Here is an 11,536-nt window from a genome sequence, read left to right as displayed (position 1 = left end):
ATATAAACAAACACCAACATAAAAAATGGCCATCAACCCATTGTTTCTCTAACTGAGAAGACATTGATTACATAATAAATGTCTCTGGTGGATGTCACAGTTCTGCTGGGGTGTAAACAGTTTGTCAAGGAAACAAAATGGGATTTTTTTAAAGAAGGAAAACAAAGAACTAAACAATAAAGCAAAACAAACAAAAATAAACTGTTTTATGTTAAAGGCTTCCAAGAGCAGTGGGCATAGAATACAAAGTTCCTGAGCCCTCAGCAAGCATTAAGATACTTCTTAATACAATGCTTCTGCTTGACTTTACAAAATCTTTACTTTTACCAGCAAATAGGACTTCTTCACTCGTACCACTTTTGATGTCAGATTTATTCATGTTTAACACATTTCAGAAAGTCATTGCTGTAGTTTGTCTTTCACACACGAATAATTATGATGAAACAGTAAAAACATGAATGGTCCTGTGTTCCTTGACATAATCCCCTGGGTTTGTTTGGCTTTCAGGTTTGTTTGTGCAGAACTTAAGGGGAAAAGGGTTCAGAGCTGTACTGACTTGGCTATGTAGCCCTGTTTGTTGCTGTGCAGCCACATTTGCAGGTCCTCTCCTTAATATCAGCCTTACAGGTCTTTCTTATATTTTAGAAACTTTGCTTAACTTCAGACTTCACTCTCTACACTGGAGAAATGGGCTGACCCCCTTCGTGAGCATAGGCTCTTGGCTTTGAGGGGTAAATGGGGAGACTGAGGAAACCTCTGGGGTTGGGGTACAGAGCGCAGTCTCTGGTACTGCAGTTTGGCACTTGCCGAAGCCATTGAAGAGGCTTGGGGTGCACCCGGTGTGGAGGAGACCACAGAGGGAGAAGATACAGAAGAGGAAGAAGTAGGGGGAGGAGCATGAATAGAGTGAGATGAAGATGGAGGAGCTGGAAGGGCAGGAAGTGGGGATGGCAAATTTGGAATAAGAGAAGAAGGTGGGGATGGTTGTCTTCCTCGATCTCGATCTCTGTCTGTTCTTTGTGTCCGTTGCTGAATACTGAGGTTGGACTGGCTTCCAGATTTAGAAAGGTTGCGTGATCGGTCAGGTTTGGATGATAATGAGGAGTCATGTTTGGGCTTTAAGGGACCACCAAAATTTTGGCAGTGGGGATACAGCTCTTCCTGGCTCCGGGAAGTTACACGGGCCCATTTAGCTGAGTGTGGATGTTGTCGAGAGGATTGACAGGAGGAACAAGATGTTTGACCCCTTCCTTTATCCTTTGGCTTCCGTTTACTCCTCTTCTCATCTTGTATGTGAAGCTTGTCCACTGACCAGTATCGTCGAGGAGGAGGTGGTGTAAGAGGAGGTGGGGGCCAGTGTGAACCTGATCCCCACCCTCTTTCTCCTCCAATTGCACTAGAACCCCAATCTGTCTCTGTTGTTGCCCACCTTTCTCCTCGTTCTAGGAAGAGATCGTCTCGGCTGTTGATGGTTCCAGCTTTATCCCTGGAGGGATACGTACTGAAAAACCAACCTCCTCCTCCAATTCCACCCACGGCCCTACCTTCATGATCCTCCCAGTACCTCTCAAATTTCCCAAATTCTCCTGAAGAACCATCATCATCAGAATATATCCCAACCACCTTGTCACGTTCTCGCTCGTCATCTGACATAGTCCTACCTCCTCTGTGCCTTTTCCCATGCTCTGATTTCCTCCTCTCTGGTTCAGAATCATCCTCTCCACCCTCTACTTCAGACTCCCACTCATGGAAGGACAGCCCTTCTTTGCAGTGCATCTCACTACGTTCATTTCGTCCCAACAATGGCCTCTTCTCTCCTTCCATGCATACAGCATCTCTGTCTGAACTCTTACTTTTTCTTCTTTTAGAAGAAACAGGTAACAAGGGCAAAAAGGCAGATGGAATGTTATCAGAAGGATTGCCTCCACCCCAGAACTTGACAGATGTAGAAGGCTTTCCACCAGAGCTATGATGGTGCTTGCTGTTTCTTCGCCTGTGGTGTCTATCCTTTTCTCTGCTCTCTTCACCATCATCTCTTTTATTCTCATCTCTTTCTTTTCTTTCATCTTCACCTGGTATGTTCCATCCATAGCTTCGGATTGAGCTTTCACTCTTTTTCCGAAACGACTCTCGCCTTGAAGGTGGATAAGGTGGGAACTCTGGCATTTCCGATTTGCCTTCCTCTCTTTTCTCAGGATCTCCACTTTCCAACTCTGATCTTTTTCGTTCACTCTTCCTTATCTTATCATCTTTTTTCCTCTTCTTCTTTGTTTTACGACGCTTCCGTTCCCTTTCTCTCTCCCGCTCCTCTCTCTTCTTTTTCTTTCGACCTTTCTTCCTCCTCTTTCTCTCACGCTCCCTTTCTTTGTGTTGTCTTTTCTCCTCTCTTCCCAAGGCTGCATTTACTTTATTTGTTGTTCCTCCCCTCCCACACTCTCTGTCACCCCATGATGCCCACCACTCCTGCAATTGGGCCAGTTGACTGCTGGTCCTCTCTCTACCATAACTTTTCTGTGGATGTGGTTTTCGTGGTGGTATTGGCGGAGGTGGAGGGCTGCATGGTAGTGAGCGAGAAGACATGCGTCGTGAGCGAATCTTCTTCCGTGACCCAAGAAGGAGGCTAGACTCCTCTGTGAGAAGGTCTGAGTCATATACATCATCTATCATAAAATCTCTATCACCTGCACGATAACAGAAACTCAGTGAAGAGTTATAAGAGCTGTCACTGGAGCAAGAGGATGGAGAATTTGATCGAGAAAGTGACCCAGAGGATGAAGAGGAAGAGGATGAGGAGGAGGAAGAGGAAGCAGACGAGGCACTGGAGCAGGATGAGTAGAAACGACATGGGGAAGAAGGAGTGGTAGGGGTACGTGTTGGAGAAGAAAGAGGGACTGGTAGAGGAGGAGGTGGAGGCGGGCGACGTCCTCTTCTTCCAGCGCCATCACTTACTCCATACCTCCCACCTCCTCGCCTTCCTAGAGGAAGTATATTCTCATACAGAGGACCTCCTGAGCTTTTTCTTCTTGCCTGAGCAAGGCTTGCTCGTCGCCAGAATGGAGGTCTTCGTGGAGAAGATGGGATTGGTGGAGGAGGTTTCGAGATTAAGTGGACTTGTCCTTGATGAGGACCTTTAGGAGGCAGCCTTGGTATCCCTGGAGCTTTAAAGCCTCTAGAAGTGGCTTTGGGAGTCTGCTGAGGGCCTCCAGCTTGTTGGTCCAAATTAGCCCCCAGCCCCTCTGGATCTATAGGACCATAATAGCGCTTATATTCATCTAGCCCTGTGTCGCCACTACCTCCTACTCCTCCTGTCACTCCTCCTTGTAAACTCCAGTGCATTCCAAGACTGTGATGAAACTGCTGCTGGGTCTGTAGATCAGTGATCCCTCCAGCAATCCCCCCAATACCTACTCCTCCACTGCTACTTCCGCTCATGACCTTTTCTGGTTTTGGCCTGTTCCAGCGATCAACCACAGCCAGTCTGCGGTCATGATGAGGCAAAAAGGTAGAACAGGGCATGGGACCTTCCAATAATGGGCTGTTGGAGGGACCCAGAGCCATTGCTGAATGTCCTGTAGCTGGTGGTGATCCAGGTAGCATAGAGGTGTAGGTCTGCCCTTGTTGCTGTTGATGGTGCTTAGGTTGTTGCTGCTGCACCATGGCAATGGCAGTTGTGTTGTTCACTGTGGCTGTAACAAGGTGTTGTTGTTGTACAGACGGCATGGAAGTCACAGTGTGGTACTGGGGCAAAGAACTTTTGGTCCCTCCTGGTGTTGTCTCATCCTCAAACTGACAGCAACTATACATTCCCTGAGTAAAAAAAAAACAACAACAACAAAGACTATAATTAGATCAGAATGCAGTCGCAAATGAAACAAACAAACAAAATGAACAAAAAATAGAGCGTGTCGAGTTTATATGTTCCAACTACCCTCACGGTCTTGTTTGTGAGTTTGTTTTCTGCTTTTTTTTTTTTTTTGTGGAATTGTGGCTGTTTAAAATTCTTAGACACACTTCACTCTTTTTAAGCAATTCTTTTTGTTCCTTTCATTAATTTAATCAAAGTTTTTGTGTTGTTTCTAAACTTTCTTGATTCACATGATATTGAATTCTTATGGGACTCCTTTATAGTACAAAAAAACAAAACAATGATGAAGACAGTACAGAAGTACATAAGTAAACTATTTGCCCCTCCCATCAAATAATTTGTGTTTTATATCTAAAGCAAAATAATTCATTTGAAAACTTTGTCATAGATCTTTATCCACATATTCACTGATTTTATCATTTTTTTATACATTTAAAACCTTATAGAGAAGAATTGAGACTCAATTAGCAACACCAAATAAAAGTAAAACACTATTCTTCATTTAATGGTGCACAAAGGGGATATGGCTTTTTGAAGTTTTACATCAAATTTGTCACGTTTTTATTGTAAAATTTAGGACTTTAATTATTTAGTCATATAATAGAACTTTAATTACTTTCTTCTTCTAGAATTGTGGATGCATTCTCATCTACCTTCCAGCTGTGCTCGAGTGCCTGACCACTGAGATCCTGGAACTAGCAGGAAACATGGCTCATGACAGCAGAAGGACAGGATCGTCCCTTGGCACCTACAGTTGGCTGTCCGCAGCGACGAGGAGCTCGGCAGACTGCTGGAAGGAGTGGCCATCTCTCTGGGAGGAGTTTTGCCCGGCATTCGGGCGGTCCTACAGCCCGGGGGAACCTAGAGGCCAGCCAAGTATTTGTGGACGAATCGGACGGCATCTGCAGCCACTTTTTTAGGATCCACTGTGGGATGGACCTTTAAAAGAAATCGTTCCTGTCTACAGCCATCAGTATCTATAACATCTCTTAATGAAATGAGGATAACGAGTTACAACAAAAAATAATTTCCCTTTGGGATTAATAAAGTATTTTTTAATTGAATGTTCATTTTCTCCATTTATTATTTCTCTTACAAGCACTAATCTACGTATTTCTGTCTACAAAAGCTATGTTGGCAATAAAATAAAAAAGCTTCACAACGGCCAGGTGATCACATTGTACAAGACTCATTGGGCTTTCAATGGAGGATAAATCATGTTCCTCATTCTGATTTTATCTGCTTCTCCCTGCTGAATGCCAGAGAGAAGTATCCCATCAAAAGTGGCATCTAATGTGCTTTTGTGTAATCCATATCTTAATTGTGGCTAGAATACATTTATTCATCTGTCTTTATATATAAACTTGAGTTTTTGTTGGAGGAACAAAAAAAAAAAGCTCACAGGCAATCAGTAAGGGTTGACAGTTTCAACAGATGAGGAAAAATAAACAAAATTTTAGGTCAATCAAACCATTTACTCTTGCAGAAATATGTTTGTCAGTGATCTGAAAGTACTCTATAATGAATTTTAGTTAGTGTTTACCGATTAGTTCCACTTTTTCCATTTCAAGGGTGTGCAAAATGGTGAGTTTTGGTGGTTTAGTTACGTAAATGAAAATTTAAAGACTCATGACTTTTGCCGTCCTTAATTTAGGCTTCACCACTTCCTGGCAGAGGATTTGGGCAATTAAATAGATGAAATTTTATCTACATAAGATGGATTATTGACACGTAGGACCTCCCAAATATTGCAAATGTAAATCACATATTTAATAAATTCACCTCTTACGTTTTTCTATATAATTTATAACTGAATGACTCCCTTGCTACAGCTTAATATTACTATATTATAATAAGATAAACAAATAATGTGAATATGTTGACTAAAATATGTGCTAATTAAAAAGTTATATAGGTCAGGAGAAATGTTTTTTAGCACTTGTCTTTACATTAGAGTAACAATATAAAAGTTCACAAAACATAAAATGTTTGCCCTATAAACTAATTTTTTTGTAAAACCAAAACCATTATATAAAGCAAACTAGTTTTTTTTTTTTTTTTTAACCACAGCTCTTTCCTCAAGTATTTATTTAATACTAAGAGATATTTTGGGTTTAAAGGTTATTTAGGACTGATATTCTTGTAAAAATGTATTTAGCAATAAAAATGTTTGAAGACAATATTTCTGTATAAATAAATGCCAAAAACATTATAGTGATTAAGTAATTTTTACAATCCTGTATTATTATTTTTTTTTTTACTACATTTACACTAAGGACTCTTTTGTATTGCTCATCAACCCTTTTGTCTTACCCTGCTGAGAGCCAGGAGGAAGTCCATCCCACCAGACCTCTTCACACAGTGTCTCAGTTTCCAGTACACCAGGTGCTCCCAGGCAAAAACGAGAAGACTGAGGCCCATGGCCACCAGCAGCATGTAGAAAACACCTGCCATGTTGTCAATGTCCAACTTGCTACTCATCACCTGTCAGGGAAAAATAAAGTATACATAACTGCAAGAATAAAATTATTATTTCAAACAAGGCACAATTTATCTCTGCCATTTTTATTCATGACTTGGTCACAGAGGCAACAGATCGAGGAGGAAAACCAGACATTTCTTTCCAGCATTACTCCAGCTCCTCTGGGGGAATCTAAAGATTTTCCCAGTCCAGAGGGTATGGTTGTGCCAAGATAACCCCAAGAAGGAGAAGTCCATATGGGTGTCATGATCAACGGCCCCCGCTGGCCCCCCATCTGCTCACTTCACCTCTCTGGGCTCGAGGGCTCCTTGACTAATCTGGACATTCAAATGCAGCTCATGTTGACAATGCTCCGTGCCAAGTTTTTCACACCCACCCCAGAGACCCTTCCTAACCCATCGTCTGCTGCAGCTCTGACCCCATCGCCTGCTGCAGCTCTGACCCCATCGCCCGCCACAGACCCCAAGGCCTCCACGTCGCCCGCCGCAGATCCACAGCCATCTACGCCGCCCACCGCAGATCCACAGCCATCCATGCCACCTGTCGCAGATCCACAGCCATTCATGCCACCTGTCGCAGATCCACAGCCATCCATGTCACCTGCTGCAAATCTAGCCCCATCTCGAGGTCTTGGAGGGTCGACCGGCCTTTTTCCCTGGATATTGCTAATTGTCGGACGACCTCCTGGCCGCCCACCCGAGGCCTGTAAGAGCTCTGGACGGCAGTTCTGGCTACCAATCTATTTCATACCCTCCTCCAAGACCCCCTCCACCCACCCGACTCTTGCTAGTTCTTTGCTGGTAGGTCCGTCAAGATGTCAGACCTTAAAGGGGGGGGCTATGTCATGATCAGCGGCCCCCACTGGCCCCCCATCTGCTCACTTCTCTGCCCCTTCATGACATGCCATGTTTTATGCCCTTCTGATCATAGTTTCTGTTCATGTTTATTATTCTCATCTCCTGTCAACCTGCACCTCTGCCTGCTCACTTAACCACACCCACTCTGAGTCACTGCAATCAACCTTCATGCCTCTCACCTGTTCATGTCTCTATTTAAGCACCATTCTCCCTCTCCACCAGAGCGAGATTATTACACCTTCCATGGTCCCTGATTTTCAAGCCTTCATACTTTCATGTCTGAACCTCAAGCCTTGTTTATTGGATTTTCGACCTCACGCCTTGCCTTCTGGATTTCCCGTTTTTTGCCTGCTCCTCATTTGGTTTTGTTCTACCTCTCTGATCACGCTGCTCTGCACAGGACCAGTGACGTCATTGTTGCAGTATTGACAGGTGACTCTCACTCCATCTGCCTGTGAAGACCTGCTAACACTCAGCTGATCCTGACTTTGCACCCACAGCCTATAATAAATAAATTATGTACTTGTTTTTGCACTCTTGTCTGGCTATTTTGAATCCAAAACACTGGTTTGTGACAAAGGGACCCTAATCAAATGGCCAAACCACTGTAGCTGATGCTTTTAAGTAGCAGGTTGACTTTGAGCTTTGCTTGGATGATGCAGCACTTCATCACAGTTCCAAGACTGACCCCAAGTAACCTTTGGAGGATGATCCATGTCCCCATGATAACAGGTGAGGGTTGGGACATTCAGCTGATGGACTAGTGAAATGTTGCCTTTTGACTCAACTTTTTAAATCACCATGCCAGACCGGAAGAACGTCCTCATTAAAAGACTTACCCACCCCAGAGCATTTGACCTTATTCTGTTTAATAGAGGATACTTGTTTTAGTGTTTTGTCTTCCAACCATCCATCCATCATCCATTATCTTCCACTTATTCTGAAGTCGGGTCTCGGGGGCAGCAGCTTGAGCAGGGAGGCCCGGACATCTCTTTCCACAGCCAGCTCTTCACGGAGGACCCCAAAGCATTCCCAGGACAACCGAGACATAGTCCCTCCAGTGTGTCCTGGGTCTTCCCCAGGGTCTCCTCCCAGTCGGACATGCCCAAAGCACCTCCCTAGGGAAGTGCGCAGTAAGCAACCTTGCCAAATGCCCGTATCACCTCAACTGTCTCCTCTCGATGAGGAGAAGCAGCGTTTCTACTCCAAGTCTCTCCTGCATAATTAAACTTCTCACCCTATCTCTTGGGGAGAGTTCAGCTACCCTGCAGAGGAAAGTCATTTGAACCACCTGTATCTGCATTCTTGTTCTTTCTGTCAATATCCAGAGGTCATGGCCATAGGTGAGGGTAGGAAAGTAGAGCTTTGCCCTACACCTCAGTTTCCCTTTTACCACAACATACTGGCACAGTCTGCAATACTGCAGATGCGTCCCCATTATTTCTGTCAATCTCATGCTCCATTCTTCACTCACTCGTGAACAAAACTCCAAGATACTTGAACTCCACTTGAGGCAGAACCTCAACCTCGACCTGAAGAAAGCAATCCACCCTTTTCCAAATGAGGACCATGGTCTCAGATTTGGAGGTGCTGATCTTGTCTCAGTCTTCTTTTGTCTTCCAAGATGATAATAATTTGGGGAAAGAGCATCAGCAAATTTCTGAGGAAGTGCTTAGTTTAATATTATATCACAATTATGTAGGTTGGAGACATATAAAGTACGTACATACACTTATCTTACTGCATAAGCAACCAATTTTGTTGTGTAGTTTAAAGTGTGATCTAAAAAATAAAATAAAATGGGGGACTCGTACCTCAATTTTATCATTGTGGCAGATTCCAGACAACCAAAGGCGCTCCAACATATCAATTTCATCTGAAAGAAATCAGGGAAAGAGAAAGAGACAAGGAAAAGAAAGTCAAAATGGAGTGAAGATGAGGAAAAACTTTTTTTTCTCCCCCAGGAAAGAGAGAAACATGTTTAAAAGGGAAGAGTTGAATAATAATAAAAAAAAAAAAAAAATAGACAGAAAGAAATCAACAACTAGGGGCGTGAGTTCAAGCAGTAAGTGACAAAGTGAGAGAAAACAATGCAAAGGGGATTAACAACTCTTTGTCATGAGATCAATGTGTTTAAAAGGCCTATGGAAGAAGGAAGGTGTCAGGAAAAAGGCTAGAGAGAAAAGGAGGGAGCATTGTCTTGATAACAAAGGAAACGAGAAGTGATGATGAAATTTAGACTAGTCGAGAGAAAGTTTCTTTTAAGAAAAACAAAATTCACGGGAATAAAAGAAATGTAATGAAATATTTAGGAAGATGGACAGAAAGTTGTGGAGCAACCACAGAACAACGAGACAGAAAGGTGTAGCAAAACATAAAACTTTAATGGACATATGGAAAAAAAATAAAAGTTTTAAGATTGGAAAGAGAAATTGGGAATTAGAGGCAGTGACTAGAGGAGAGAGGAGCCCTTTGAAGCAGATTTTGAAATGGCTTGGTATCTGAGCCGAGGTGCGCTGAGGGCAGAGTGATGCGACAGCACATCGGAGATGAAAGGAGGGAAACACAAGCGTTACATTTCCTGCTCAAACCATCTGAAACACACAAATGTGATGCACACTCTGAACCTCGGTGTAATGGGACTCTCAATGTTGGCCATTAATGCATTAATCAAAAAGAATGAGGCTGCTGGAAGGGAATCAAGGCTTTTCCTTTCCATGTGCTGAGGAGCTTATTTAGACAGATGTGCATGACTGGGTGGGAGTGGGTGTTTAAATCAAGTATACGGCCTTAAACATACTCAAAATCCATCACTGTACACTGTCTGAAGATGCCCCAGTTAAAAGGAGATCCCATTCCCAATCATAAACTGACATTTGTGTTAATTAGCGCTGTCTGGAAACCCCTTCATGAAGCAGTGTCACATGGATTAAACTGCCACGACTCGGCAGTGTTGAATCAAACGTCAAATCCTCTCAAACAAAACACAAATCGAACTTCAACACAAGTCAAACTTCAATACAAATCTAAGAGCCAAATTTGACATTGAAAAGCTACTTAGAAAATCAAACATCAACTAAATTAAAAACATGCTAAAAGTGTATACAAGGGCTATTCAACTAAACTGCTCAAGGGCTGCTGTTACTGAAAGCCAAGAACTCAGGGGCCGGGCATCCAGCAGTTATTGTCATTAAGTAAGTTTCTTTTATGGTTTAAAATATATTCATCCATCCATCCATTATCTTCCAATTGTTCTGAAGTCAGGTCTTGGGGGCAGCAACTTGAGCAGGGAGGTCCAGACATCTCTTTCCACAGTCACCTCTTCCAAATCTTCTAGGAGGACTCCAAGGCGTTCCCAGGCCAACAAAGAGACGTAATATCTGCAGTGTGTCCTGGGTCTTCCCTGGGGTCTCCTCCCAGTCAGACATGCCAAAACACCTCCCTAGGGAGGTGCCCAGGAAGCATCCTTACCAGATGCCCGAACCACCTCAACTGGCTTCTCTCCATGTGGAGGAGCAGCGGTTCTACTCCGTGTCTCTCTTGGATGACTGAACTTCTCAACCTCACTCTAAAGGGAGAATCCATCTGCCCTGCAGAGGAAACCAATTTCAACTGCCTGTATCCACGATCTCATTCTTACAGTCACTACCTAGAGTTTGTGACCAGAGGTGAGGGTAGGAACGGAGTCTGCAGTACTGCAGACACCAACTTAAAATCTTGTTTTATGTTTTTTGCCAACTACTTCCTTGTTTGCTGATAGACCAGGAACCAGTCAAATCCAAAAAGCAGGAAACCAGTTCTCATGAATCCAATTATACAGTATATGCCTATATGGGAACATACAATGATGACATAGCAATTACTTTCAACATGTCACTGCGTGAGTGCAGCTACAGCGTGTGCTCCCAGGACATTATTACTCGCAGTGTACGCTCAGTTAGGACCAAACTAGGCAAAATGGCCTTCTCCTACTCTGCTTCTGTAACACCAAAAGATCTGAAGCTCTCAACCTTGACCTCTCTAAGTGACTTCAAACATCTGAGTTCATGGAATAAACCAACACAGACATGTTCCTCCTTTTAGTATTTTATTTCGCTTTACAATGTAGCTGTATTTCTTTGTTATTTTTAATATAATTTTGTCCATTTACTTTTCATTTTATGCTTTTTTTATTTTTATTGTCTACTACTGTCATCTGTGTTCTTTGTTTAAAACAAGTCTCTCTTGTAAATGAGTCCTCGAGGCTCAGTGAAACTAACTTGTATAAATAAAAGGTTGAATGAATAGCAGGCATGTACCCTGTACGTAACAGGTACATACATAGCTGTATGA

General features: G+C 43.0%; 1 protein-coding gene across 1 annotated transcript in view; it reads right to left on the bottom strand.

The window, feature by feature from the left end:
• Positions 1 to 11,536, bottom strand: part of grin2da (glutamate receptor, ionotropic, N-methyl D-aspartate 2D, a) — a 116,630-nt gene that overhangs the window by 18,963 nt on the left and 86,131 nt on the right. The window contains exons 12-14 of the mRNA XM_037693049.1: positions 9,019 to 9,080; positions 6,179 to 6,349; positions 679 to 3,807 (exon numbers count right to left, since the gene is read on the bottom strand). Coding sequence (XP_037548977.1) covers positions 679 to 3,807; positions 6,179 to 6,349; positions 9,019 to 9,080 — 3,362 coding nt within the window. The remainder of the gene's footprint in view (positions 1 to 678; positions 3,808 to 6,178; positions 6,350 to 9,018; positions 9,081 to 11,536) is intronic.

Source organism: Nematolebias whitei, chromosome 19, assembly GCF_014905685.2.
Source record: "Nematolebias whitei isolate Nwh7 chromosome 19, NemWhi1, whole genome shotgun sequence".
NCBI classification, from domain to species: Eukaryota; Metazoa; Chordata; class Actinopteri; order Cyprinodontiformes; family Rivulidae; genus Nematolebias; species Nematolebias whitei.
This window is presented reverse-complemented; position numbering and strand designations above follow the sequence as displayed.